The sequence below is a fragment of the Rattus norvegicus genome, chromosome 11 (assembly GCF_021556685.1).
Source record: "Rattus norvegicus strain SHRSP/BbbUtx chromosome 11, alternate assembly SHRSP_T2T, whole genome shotgun sequence".
NCBI classification, from domain to species: domain Eukaryota; kingdom Metazoa; phylum Chordata; class Mammalia; order Rodentia; family Muridae; genus Rattus; species Rattus norvegicus.
Genome location: NC_141544.1, coordinates 47,377,340 through 47,391,410, shown reverse-complemented (window position 1 = coordinate 47,391,410; position 14,071 = coordinate 47,377,340). Strand labels below are relative to the sequence as shown.

At 43.0% G+C, this 14,071-nt stretch overlaps 1 protein-coding gene across 50 annotated transcripts in view; it reads right to left on the bottom strand.

Annotated features, from left to right (window-relative positions):
• Nucleotides 1-233: 233 nt before the first annotated feature.
• The window catches only part of Ttc3 (tetratricopeptide repeat domain 3), a 99,685-nt gene continuing 85,847 nt past the window's right edge, over nt 234-14,071 (bottom strand). For 49 of the 50 annotated variants that reach the window (XM_087576517.1, XM_087576533.1, XM_087576543.1 and 46 more), the window contains 8 exons: nt 12,313-12,413; nt 11,681-11,771; nt 11,104-11,205; nt 8,884-9,224; nt 6,847-6,973; nt 6,565-6,699; nt 2,409-2,501; nt 234-1,503 (listed from right to left, as the gene is read on the bottom strand). In XM_087576517.1, coding sequence (XP_087432643.1) covers nt 1,429-1,503; nt 2,409-2,501; nt 6,565-6,699; nt 6,847-6,973; nt 8,884-9,224; nt 11,104-11,205; nt 11,681-11,771; nt 12,313-12,413 — 1,065 coding nt within the window. In that variant the 3' untranslated portion in view covers nt 234-1,428. 50 annotated transcript variants of the gene reach the window in all.

The following is a 14,071-nucleotide window of genomic DNA, read 5'->3' as shown; positions in this document are numbered from 1 at the left end:
ATTTAAACAGTTAGTCTTGTGAACTTGAGTCTGGCAAGCTGTATTTAGGCACAAAGGAATGTTTTGATCCAGGCTCTAAAGTAACCCAAGATCCTTGGTTCAGACTCATTGTCAGATGAAGCTTGCCTGTTCTTTCCAAATAAAGTCAGTTCCTCAATATTTGACAGAAAAGAACCCTTATTTCCAAGCAGGATGCAATTCTAAATTACCTTGGCAAGAACGACAGTGAACGGTTGATCTTTGAGAATGCTCTTTATTGACAGGTACTGGACAAGTGTAAGGCATGTTCACAGGCTGACGTGAAGCACAGCTCACTGTCTCAATAGCTACGCCTCTGTGCCCGACGGGTACCATAAGCTGCTGTGCGCGCACTTTAGCATGGCCTGCATTCACTGTTACAGCACGTACACCAGGGACAGTGTCTCAGAATAAAGAGTAAGCTACAGACTAGGTCACTAAGACACCACAAATCACATGGACACAGGTCGAAGGTGACAGCATCTCCAGGGCAGCAGAGAACACGTTGGGAAACATTTTTGTTTCTTTGTGTTTGAAAGAAATGTAATGTATCTTGGGTTCACGTGTCTGTATTTGCCACTGCCTACAGGTCACTAAAAAATACCTAGTTTTTGAATAGTTTCTAATACAGTTAGCTTGTTTTTCAGGCCACATTACAAGATTGCATGCATTACTTTACACAAAAGTCAAACAGAACAATGTTAACACCAACACGTCAGGACTGTAGTACATTTCCCTTCCGGAGGAAGAATAAGGAAGGAGAGTGAGAGTGACTGTCCTGTGCTCGGCACTTTGTCCTGCATTCAGCCGGGCCTTTCCAAGCACTGGCTGACTCATGAGACTTACATGGTAACCTTAGTGTAAGTGTCAAGTGTGGGACTCCTGTGAACAGACAGCATCTTCCCAGGGTAAAAAAAATTCTTAGCTGATACTAATTTAAAAAGTATTTTATACTTGATTACCAAAATGTAGACCAATTGGATCACATAAGCACTTTAAAAATTTATGAAGGGGATCCTACAGTTCCACATAAGGAACTGAGGAGGCTAAGAACCTTTAAAATCTGAACACTGCTTTGAGGAGCACAACAGTTCTTTCCAAAGAACCTGCTCATCTCAGTGTCCCTGCAGCAGCTCCAACAATGCAGGACGTGGTGACACAGCACTGCAGACACACATGGCTGTCACTTGCCTGGACTTAGGACAGACTGCATTCAAGATTTCGATTTGTTAGCTTTGTGATGCACAGTGCGAGAGTGTCCATGTTTGCTGTCTTTACACTGGCAACAGGACATTGTTGTTCTTTAACTCATGAAGTGCATGGTGCATTAGTGAGGAGTGACTACCTACAGCAACAGGAAGGAGGGTCCCATCTTCTTCTGGGCTGGGACTGTGATGGTGGCGCAACAGGTTACTCTTCTGACAGCAGGTCACTGCTGCCACAGGTGGGGCACGTGCTCTGCCCTTTCAGCCATTGCTTAAAGCACTGAAAGTGAGAAAGTAAAGTCAGCTGGAGCCCTTGGGAACACATGGGCCTTGGCTCCTTCAAATCACTGGACTCTGGCAGGGATACAGCTCATATTACCTCTAAGTCTGGTGTTGCCAACACTTAAGACATCAATGGCTGCTCAGGGCAGTGCTCCAGAACTGGATTCATCATCTCACGAAGGGCCTTGTCCTCCCTTAAACCCTGGCCTCAGTCTAAGCTTTTCTGGCTTCCTGCACTGATTTGTACAAGGAGTTTTGTGGCCACAGAATCACTCAGTACTGTTCCTCACCAGCTTGTGTGCTACATTCCAGGCTGCTGCTCCTGGCTGGGGGACTGCTGTCACATGGCTGGGCAGTCATAGGAAGCCAGAAGGCCCAAGCAAGTGGTGTCACATCTGAAGGAGTCTCTGCAAGCTTTTCCACTCCTTCTAGTTAGTACTTTATGTTTAACCTGATCTGTCTTAACCCGGCAGTGCCACGATATGGAGACAATTAGTCCTGGAAGGACATGGACCAAACGTCTAGGCAGAAGCAGCCGTTAGCATGTAAACTGAGCTTCATATACTACACCTAGCAGACACAGGGTACAATTTACTCATTTAGTCACACAAGAAACCACCCTTCAGGGAATTAAGAGTCTCAGAGCCAATATAGCTAGGCAGTCATATAATTCTCTGCCCATGGTATGACTGGCAGAAAGAGTCATCTACAGAACTACAGATACCCCTGGCCCGAGAACCCGACCCACTTCCCCAACAAGACACCTATTTTTACAGTCATATGCACACTTCATGTGGAGCTTTACAAACTAAAAATGTTTTTGCAAACACAATATAGACTCCTAGAAAAAAAGTCCACTTTTATTTTCAAAATGTTTGCTATAAAGGCAAAGATAATTCTTACCCCTTTGTGAAACTTGTGCCCACATTTTAGCACACGCATGTTTTTTGACTTGAATATTTCATGGCATATTTGACAGGAATTTCCATCTGGTGCCTGTGGAAACAAATATGTTTAAATAATAAACTAACTTTTTATGATATGTGCTCTCATGACTTAGTACGTGGCCAAAAGTGGCCTAAAAGTGTTTTTTGCCACAAAGGGTGTCAGATTGTTTTTCAGTTGAGCTTGAACAGAGTGAAAAACAGGTTGTTTTAAAATAGTTTCTAAGGGGAAAAAAAAAATCAATACACCATTACTCCCAGCACTCGGGAGGCAGAGGCAAGAGGATCTCTGAGAGTTTGAGACCAGCCTGGTCTAACAGAGCAAGCTCCAGGACCACACAGAGACACTGTGTTCTAAAACAGGACTCTTCCCAGAACACAACCTAAAGTTCTACTTTTCTCAGAGGAAACTGTTTCAACAGCTAACAGTGCCTGAACAATACTGTAATGACCATCTCCCATCCTATACCTAAAATGTGGCAGTAAAAATAGGTTAGTGCTACAAATCAGTTTGGGACTTGAAATGTAATGTAACCATATACAACATACTATCTGTGGTGGTTTGAATACAGTTGGCCTGGGGAGTGGCACTATTAGGAAGTATGGCCTTGTTAAAGAAAGTGTGTCATTGTGGGGTGCACTTTGGGCCTCTATGATCAGGCTCCGCCCAATGTGGAAGGTGAGTCGTCTCCTGAATGTCTTCAGATCAGGATGAGGAACTCTTTAGTTCCTCTAACACCAGGCCTGCCTGGATGCTGCCATGCCTCCCGCCATGATGATAATGGACTAAACCTCTGAAGGGGTAAGCCAGCCCCAGTTAAATATTGTCTTTATAAGAGCTACCTTGACCATGCTGTCTCTTCACAGCATTGAAATCCTAAACACTATCTTATGGCCAACTATAGTATTTGAAGTTGGTATACGGTGACACAGAAAGTAGGTCTTAACAGACCACTGGATAAATACAGATGTGGCATTATATTTATGTAATTAATTTTTAAATTAATAAGCAAAGAGACTTTACATCTATAGACGTACCTAGAAACAATTCTGATATATAAAATGTTAACAGGGTTACCCCTGGCTAAGACAGGTTTAGTTTTTTCCCGAGGTTTCTCTAAGCATGGATTACTAGTACAAATCAAAACAGAACATTCTGGTGGGTTGCCTAGGAAACGCAATAAAGAGATTGTGCAGCACTGCACATGGAGACAAACAGGTCTCTGGCCTCCTGTGCCTCACAGCACTTGCCCTAGTGTACACCAAGTTCTAATCATCATAATTTTGAGCATCTAAGAAGCAAGAATCTTGTTTATATAAGGCTTCAACAACAAATAAGAACTGGGGCCCCAAACTGACCCAGAAACATTTGCAAGTGACTGACCAGGGCTCAAGCTGCAGCTTTGTGGAGTTCTGCTCTTTCCTGAGGTGCTAACAGAGCCCAGGCAGATATGGGGCAGGAGCTATAGTGAGGGATCTCTGGCTGCTGTGCAGGACTCAGTGTCAGGGAAGACAGGGAGGAATGAGCCCTAAGATGTGGAATAAAGCCTGAAGAGCTCAGAGCAGTCGACCTGGAAAACCTTACAGCTAACTTGACTCCCAGTGTAGTAAGATACATAGTTCTAAGTATAAACAAATCTGGAATTCTTCCCACCCACCCATGCCAAGGACATAAAGATTAAGACCAAAGTGATCATCTTGTTCATACCAATGGTGTGTGTTAGATCCCCTGGAACTGGAGTTACAGGTACCCAGTAGTTACCTGATGTGGGTGCTAGGAACAAAGTAGGTCTTCTGCAACACCAGTATGTGCTGCTTCTAACCACTGAGCCACCCTCAAGGCCCTGAAATAATCAGTTTTGCCAAGAGTAACCCAAACATTTGATCATGTTTAGTAAAGTAAATAACACTGTGGTAACTCTGGGTAAGGGTAGCTCTTTGAGTTTATTTGTGAGACAGGAGCCCAGGCTCCTGCGTCAGCCTCCTGAGTAGGATTACATGTATACACTACCATACCCAGCTTTAGTCTATACAATTCCCTTACAGTTTGCACCTTCTACTGTAGCCTGCTTCAGCAGGTAGGAGTGTTTGTGCATGGGCATGAGGACCTGAGTTTGGATCCCCAGGACTCGCATTAAAAGGTGAGCACAGCTGCACATGTCTATAATCACAGAGGTTCAGTGACGCTGTTCTGAAGAGAATACAGTGAGAATGATAGAGCAGGACCTTGGGCTCTGCATAGGTACATGAGTGTGCACTTGTTCCTGCATGTGCATACACACACTTTTTTCCCACAGTCTAGGACTCACATCAGGAAATAATACGTGCACACTTGGTGGGTCTTTTACTTCAGGTAACCTCATCCAGATTATCCCCTCAGGCACACCTCAGGCCTGTCTCCCAGGTTAGAGAGGCCTGTCACCAGCTCATCAAGCAAACACTTAAGATGAATCATCACAGAAACAGCTCCCTCCTTCAAATGTTGCCTGCTCTACTTCTTAGGGAAGGGGAAGGGAGTGAAATATCCTCCTTTAAAAATATAAATGCTGGGCTGGAGAGATGGCTCAGCGGTTAAGAGCACTGACTGCTCTTCCAGAGGTCCTGAGTTCAATTCCCAGCAACCACATGGTGGCTCACAACCATCTGTAGTGGGATCCGATGTTCTCTTCTGGTGTGTCTGAAGACAGCTGCAGTGTATTCGCATACAATAAATCTTTAAAAAAAATATATATATATATACATATATATATTTAGTATATATATATAAATAAATGCTGGAAAATCCCATCTGGGAGGAGGGTCTCTGAAGACACAACTCACTTAAGCTCCAGGGAAGTCAGGCTTTGACCTAGTTTTGCAACCCCTCTCTCCCTTTTCTCACTGGGTAAATAGAGATGTGACCCTTGGAAACCTCAATGGGGGAGAAATGGAAAAGCTCCACAAGGCAGTAGAAAACAAACAAACAAACAAACAAACCCCCAAAACCCTAAAAGCACAAGAGGAATAAGGACTAGTTCCCAAAGACTCAGTAGCTAACTCTAGGCAACACCCCTGTACTCTGTAACATCTTATGCTGCGGGCCTGAGAGACTGCTGTAGCCAGCAACTTTAACCCAACTCTCACTTCTGCATTATAGCAGGAGAAGCAGGGCAAGGTATATTCTACACCAAATGCAACTTAAAGTGGAAGGTGCCCCTCCAGCCACCCGTGTGTCCTTAGTAGGTCTCTGGCCTTAGCACTCAGTGTGGTAAGGCCTAGGGAGTCCTTGCTGTCTGCTAGGCACGACATCCACAGCTTCACACAGGTAAAGCTAACAGGCTCACACACATTCATTCATGCCTTGGGTATGTTACTGTAAGATATGAACAATTATAGAGCTGTGCGATAATAAAGGAGGCTAGAGAAATAGCACGGGTTAAAAGCACTGACTGCTCTTCCAGAGATCCTGAGTTCAATTCCCAGGAACCACATGGTGGCTCACAACCATTTGTAATGGGATCTGATGCCCTCTTCTGGTGTCTGAAGACAGTTACTGTGTACTTATATAAATAAAACAAATAAATCTTTAAAAAAAAACTGTGCCAATATATATATTTACAATAACAATTTAACACATGTGCCATATAAATAAAACACTTATTTTCTTTAAGGAAAACAAGATTTACACAGCAACGTCAACTCTTGGGTACATCTAGGCGATGTCATTATCTCCTTCCAGGCAGTCAAGGGAAGAGCAGAGGTAGCATGAGCATGGCTACTCCACTGCTGCCCAGGCTCAAGTACAAAGGCCTTGCTTACACAGAATAAAATTATCCAGAAACAGTTTTCCCATGTGATTTACAAAATCAACACACTTGATCATTTGCAGATATGCAGGCATAGCACAAAGCTGGGTTATGCCCAGGACAGTCAGGGCCTTTACTGTACGCAGGGTCTTTGCTCTGGGTACCAGATATGAATGCATATTCAAATAAAGCAAACTCTGGTCCCTATTTTAGTCTCAAATAAAAGAAGCTTCAGAGTGAAAAGGGCTAACTTATGGATTAAAAATTCCGTTCCCTTGCTGTCCCATCGAAGAGGAAAACAAGCCATGCACTCACACAGTTGATACTCACAGGGACATCATCTTTTTTCTGGCCTTTGGTTTTAGCTGATGGTCCAGCAGCTGCCAAGGGTGGACTCGGGGAAGACTTGGACACAGAGGCAGCGGGATGAGCCTCAGATGTCTTCTTGTCCTTTCCTGGATTTGGCTTCCGAGGTGATGAGGAGGAAGAGAGATGAAGTGAGTTACTGAGCCTGGCCACCATCTCCAGTCAGCTGCTCTCTGTGCACTGGCGTCTGAATTAAAGCTTCCTATTCTCATATTGTACAAATAAGCACGATGATGAACATCTTACCTTCTTCTTCTTCTGTTCCTCGACAATGTGTTCTGTTACTCTCTCAACAATCTCCTCAATACTTAATCCCGAGAATGAGTTCTTGCTTTTGTTTCTAACTTTTTTAATAAAACCAGAAAGCTCGGAGCTGGAAGGGAAATGTGGGTGATAAATAACAATATCGACTCAGTATCATTATCAACACACACCAGACCTAATCTTGCACACAGCTAACTGTGACCACTGCAGAGAGAAGGGTTTGATTAAAGAAGTGGTTGACCAGTTAAAGTGCATGTTGCACCTGTAGAGGGTCCATATTCAGTTCCTAGCAATCATCAGAGGCCCCCACACACTGGCAACTCTAGCTTTAGGTATCCAGGAACCTCCTTTGGCATCCATGGGCACCTACACTCATATGTACACCATACCAGACACATGTAACTAAAAAAATTAAACAGGGGCTGGAGAGATGACTCAGTGGTTAAGAATACTGACTGCTCTTCCAGAGGTCCTGAGTTCATTCCCAGCAACCACATGGTGGCTCACCACCATCTGTAATGAGATCTGATGCCCTCTGCTGGTGTGTCTGAAGAGGGAAACAGTGCACTCACACACATAAAATAAATAATTTAAAAAAATTCAACAAAAAAATCTTTAAAGTACTTCAACATTACATTTTCTGTTTTTGCAACAGGGCCTCATTGTGTAGTGCTGGCTGGCCTGGAAGTCACTATGTAAACCAGGACCGACTTGACCTCATAGAAATCTGCCCTGCCTCTCAAGTGCTATGATTAAAGGGATGGACAACAACACCTGGCCTTCAGTAATAACGACCCAGCTACAGCTGCTGCTGAATGTCAGGTCGGCCAACAGCAGAGATCAACAAACAGTGAGTCTGTGTGTGCACATACACAGGGCCAGAGGTCAACACTGGGTGTCGTTCCCTGTCATTCTCCTGTGTATTTTTTTTGAAAGTATAGACTTGATGTCCAGTGGGCCCAAGGAGTCTCTCTGCCTGTCTTCTTTGCCTCTGCTGTGTTGACCCCTGAAGTGAGTGCCTTTGCTGCCTTTATGAGGGTGAAGGGGATCCGAGCTTTGGTCCTGATGCTTGCCTAAGTACTTTACCAGACTGAGACATCTATCTCCCCAGCTATCTGCCCCAGACGTTTTAATGACTACTTTGTTTCTAAATTTCAATTTCATAGTCTGTCATTAATCTGAGAAAGAAAATACAATGCAGGTACAAAGGGCAGTGCTGTCTTTAGCAGTCCACAGATCCTAACTTTGGGAAGCAGAGACACAGTGAAGTGTGAGAAGCCACACTCAGCCTGATAAACAGCGCTTGTTGACTGAGGCATGAGACTCACACAGGTCCCTCTGTGATATGTGCACAAATCTCCCTTCTGAATTCAATCTAGTATTTCCACCTTACACTTCTAAGAAGTCAGACTTCATGTTTGCAAAATGTAAGTTGCCTGTGTTCTTTGCTATGTCTTTCCCACTATGATACAGAGCTACTATTTTACACCTCATTTACTGATTCCACAACAAATAATGTTGGTGTATTACAAATCTCATTAAATCTTAGATGGGCTCTGCTGCTGCTGGGTTACTCAGTGGTCAATTCTTCCAATCCTGATACAAACAAAATAGCAGTTACATGTGGCCTGGATGTATACCTAAGTGTTAGAGATTTTGTCTAACAAGGAGAGCGCCCTGGGTTAATGTCTATCACTACACACTACTATAGTCTCAAGAGGCAAGAAATGAAGTGCTTGTTTTTCTCAGCAAAATGTGTTCTTTTCACAGCAGTCTGTAATTGGCCATAGTTTTATCTGACCAGGAAACAATTCAATGGCCAGGCACGGCAGCATATACCTTTCATCAAAGCAGTCAGGAGGAGAGGCAGGTGGAACTCTTTAAGTCCAAGATCAGTCTGGACTACATAGTGAATTCCAGTCATCGGAGATACACAGTGATGAAACCCTGTCTCCACAGGACAGTAGCAACAAACACCAAAGAAACAGTTAATGCAATATTTAAGAGTCACAACTATACCTGGCATAACATGGGAATATCACTGACAGGTGTTCAATAATACTGTTGAAAGGATTTTTTTGAGACTGGCTTGACCTCGTGGCCTGCCCAGATGGTTTTTCATCAGCCTCAGGGTTCTGTTCTGATGGAGACACCTGGCTAGCCTTCTTAACCTCTAACTGTTGAGCACCTTCTGGATGATGGGTAGGCGATCCCAGTGACAGTTCTGGAACTTCCTCTGAGCAGCCACTATCAGGCCCTACATACGGATCGTTGAGGACTGCTCCAGTCATGCTGTCTACACAAGCCACTAGCCCGTGATCCTCATGTCTTGAAGACTCAGAGAGTAACTGAGGATGAATCTGTGGAGTAAAGACCACAACAGCTAGGTCGCTTAGGGCTTGAGTGAGAGGGAGGAAACCAATCGATCTCAGAGTACGCACGCAGACAACGCAGTGCTCCCTCAACAAGCTTGAATACACCGAGTAAACTTTTAAAATATCAGCAATCATAAATTCTCATTAGAACACATACAGATGTGTGACTTTTAAAACAACTGTTATTTTTATTAGTAAAATTAGAGAAGTGCCTACTTGACAGCTCTCCGTCCACTCTACCTAACCACACCTCTGTCCTGGCAGCTGAGCTCCTGCTAATTTATCAGAATGACCTGCCCTAGAACTCCCCAAAGCTGTCTCCACTCATCTAAGACAGAGAGACACAGCATTGTGGTCTCTCCAGGCTCATCCTGCAGCTCTCTGTAGTGCTTACCTTTTATTTTCTGCTAGAGGCCCAGATCTGAACTCTAGACTCCTCTCTCTCCTTACTTCCTAGTCTAGACTTCTCATCTGCACATCCATTTGGGTGATCTGGAGAAACCAAACTCAATGTGCTCAAATCCAGGTTCAGTAGCAGTCTCTCATCCCACCATGACCCAGCGTTCTCATACAGCCACACTGCTCCAGTCTCCTCAGCAGCACAGGTCTTCCTCTGTACTGCTCCCAGCTTGTCTCCCCTCCTCCACACACTGTAGAGGGTCATGGGCCAAGCACAAGTCCTCTAGCCTGGTCCTCTTATCTACTCCTCCCTCCAGTTCATCTTTGTTAAGCATTGATCTCATCACAACCTCTGACTAGAAGCCTAAACCACAGCCTTCCTAATGATCTAAAGAACAGCTCACACTTGGGTCTTTGGCCCTTAAGTGTTCAAGTCCCTTCCCCCAAAGAACAGACTGCGTGTACCTTTTATTTCTAGCTCCCAGCATGTGCTTTGTTCACTGCAACTTCAGACCCCTCTCCTAAACACTACCCTCTCAACCCCTTCCTACCCTAGGGAGGATTTATGTCACTAGGGCATCCACACTAGTGGCTGGAAAAAATATCAGCATGCTTTCTTTGTGACTGTGGTCTAGAGGTCTGCCTTCTCATAAGCCTGTAGAACTGAGAGCCTAGCATACATTTAACCTTGATCGCTATCAAATACTCAGTGAACAAATGAGGGAGATATGAAGCGTAAAATAGTTTCCAAGGATACTTTTTTACACAAGTTCCTGTTACACTGAGAGGTCTCTGAACTTTGAACATGAAAATTTTTTGAATATTTACTAAATTGTAAAGAGTCCAATTAAGTCCTGCATGTCTTACACAAAGCATTACTTGCTTTGTACCTGATTTGGAAACAGACTTAAGATTTTGATGCCACCAAGTATCTAGAAGTTTAATTTACACATGTATTTCTTTATATATAAATTTAGTGATAGGTTGTCCTTTGACTTGTCACTTCCCCATCTCTGCTTCTTGGTGTATCTGAGATTAGAATTACAAGAAATTTAATTTCAGATGGTGATAAATACTGTGGCTTCAACCACACACATCTGTTACTCAGACTACTTTCGTACATCCTAGACTATATGTAGTTCATTGTCACACACACACACACACACACACACACACACACACACACACACACACACACACACACCTTGCAGCAAGAAAGCAGTCAGACACTATGGCACACGAAAGTGACAGAAATGCATCACAGCATATCTTCTCCTGTTCTCATGCCCGATTGAAGAAACACTGATCCATTTACATTAGAATGTTTAAAGCTTGAAAGCTACCCACAACAACAAGGAAACATTAAGACTAATGCATTCCCGTTTTCAGAGAACAATCAATCACACTTCTTTGGAGAGTTTAGGAGAACAATGTGGTTATGCACTTCTTCACACTGATAACTCACCATTGAACAAGCAGGAAATAAAAGCTCAGAAACCTGTACACTGGAAAGGTCACTGAGTCGAGAGCCACTCTTAATAGCCTTAATTTGCTCTTCAAACTGACACTGTGGGTAGAAGGGAAAATGTGAAGTTTCTAAAATATTCCAAAAGAAAACCACTATTTGCAGCTAACATGTTTTCTTATCAGATAATTTACATGACAAAGAGTTTGATGAAACTTTAAGATAATCATTCTAAAAACAAACAAACAAACAAACAAACATACAAACCCATGCACCCAAACCTTTTAGCCCACAGGCTTCTAGTGGGGAGAGGCTGTAAAGGAAAGCAGGGTGGCCCTCCCAGGCCCCATGATCACTACAGCAAGAAAACTGTTTCTCACAAGAGTGAGCTCCGGGGAAGACCTCATCCTCTGAATGCTGGAAGCCTCTGAGAGCCAATCCTCTAAGATAATTTCATGAAAAGTTCACAGTAATTCAACAAAAACAATTGATAACATTAAAAAAAAGGAATGTTTTAAATATGAGAATTAAAACCATCATAATGATTTCAGTATAATTATGACGTTTTCTAACTTACCTTTGTGTTCTCAATTTCTTCTGTTACAGTAGAAAGGAATGTTTCCCACGAAAGTATATCACACTCCACATCAGGATATGCTGCAGAGTCACTGGAAAATTTTAAAATAGGAAACTGCTTAGTATCCACTTTACAGAGGGGAAACATTAAAAAGCATTTAAAGGTAAACAGAAACAAACTCAAAATAAAAAGTATTTTTTGAAACTATAAATTTTGGACCAGGTATGGTGGTGTAAACTTTAGTCTCAGAACTAGGGAAACACAGACCCTAAGAAAAAAGCTGTGTGCAATCGATACCCAGTGGCAAAGAGAGAGCCAATCTCCCCCAGTGGAATCTCACTGGGGACTGCCAACACAAAATGAATTCTATGGTTTTACTTTGGGCGTTTTGGCTTTGTTTTGTTTTGTTTTTTGTTGTTGTTGTTTGTTTGTTTGGTTTTTTTTGGGCATACTGGTCCCTTACCTATTTATTTTCATTTGTGTGTGTGTGTGTGTTGGGGGAGGGTAAATGTAAGATTGTGTGGGTAGGGATGGGGCACCATTCTGGGCAGACCTGGGGAGGAACATTTTTAAATTCGTTTTTGCTTTAAGTGTTTCTAGTGTTACTGGAAGAAGAGTGAGGGGCCCTGTACCTGTTCATCAGCTTCAGGCTTTTAAGACAGGCTTCTGCTTGTGTTGCCACGCCCTGCAGTTTACAGACTTCTCGCTCCTTCCAGTTCTCAAGCACAGACACCTGTCCACATGTTAGAGGATAAATGTTTTACAAATGAAGATGTGCAGCTACTTAAAACACTGACATGTAAACCTTGTAAAGTACTTTCCAGTTTCTCTTTAAATAAAGTGTGATGGCAGCGTGTTAGAACATGAGCATGCGGTCATTTTACCAGGTAAACGGGAATGAGAACTTAAGAATTTGAAAATGGCACCCAAAGCATATACATCAATGACACCACACAACGTTCTGCTTAGCTGCACACAAGCACAGGCCAGCTTATAGCTACACTGGAAGACTCCATGACCCCTCCTGCCACAGTCAGTACCCAGAGGCCAAAGCCTCCCAAGAGGGAGGGATCTGCAGCACTGACATCTGGGGCACACTTGCAGCTTTCCCTACAAGGTAACTAGCTATTGTATAATACTGTGGGCGACACAGAACACCTTGTTTTAATTCAGGTCAATAACCTGGACAGGGCCCTCCAGCCAAACCAGCTGCTGAGTAGCATAAAATGTGAGCTGAACAGGCTGAGAAAATTGGTAGGCTGGCATTCCGTTGGGCACGGAGTACAGCGTTGGACACTGGCTCTTTACCCAGCTTCTCTTAGAAGCACTGCACAGTTAACAGGTAACTGGGAAGTCTGCTATTTCCAGACTGTCCTTAGTTTCCCAGAAAAATCACAGATGTTTTTAATAACAAGCAGAACTTGGTTTTAAAGTAAGTGTCAGAAATTACATTTTAGAAAATAAAGAAAATAAAAGCCAGGAGTCAAGCATCACCAATTCCTTTGCTTCAGTATACCAATATTAATAGTATACCAATATTAATAGTATACCAATATTAATGTGTATTTCTCTAGGGGATGGAGGAGTACTCAAGCAGACACCTAAATTTACACACACACACACACACACACACACACACACACACGTATATATTTAGTGATAGGTTGTCCTTTGACTTGTCGCTTCCCCATCTCTGCTTCTTGGTGTACCTGAGATTAGAATTACAAGTCACTGCCCCAGTCAGAAATATATTTTATTAAGTAGGTTCTGGTGTATACATGTGCATACACATGTGCACACATATAGGGGTCAGAGGTCAATCCCTGGTGTCATTTCTCAGGTGATATCCACCTCTTTTGTTTATTTAAGACAAGGTCTCTCACTAGCCTGCAACTTGCTAAGTAGGAGAAGCTAGCCTGCAGGTGAACCTCAGGGATCTTTCTGTCTTTGCTACCCCGATGCCAGCTTATTACAAAATACAAATTCTAGGCATGACCTCTGGTCCTCATTGTTGTTCTGCAAGCACTTTGGTAACAGAGAGGCATCGCTCAGCCCAGGGATTTCTTTCATTTGCTCTTGAAAGATTAGTAAATATTGGTATATCTCATGGTATGTCACTTAATTAAATTTAATATATATTTATGGGCACAACTCTGAAACAAGTAAAAAATTTTGGGATTAGGGATATAACCCAGTGGTATGTTTGCCTGGCAAGCATGGAGTCCTAGAACTGAAAAGAAGGAATAAAAACTAAAAATCCACGGGCAAAGAGAAATAAGGATTATTTTATTAAGAAATGAGATTCTAGAGGACAGCCTACTTCTGACCGCCCTAGTTCTGTGAACAGCATTATTCTAACACAAAGAAAAACGAAGCAAAGCCCCTGCCTCT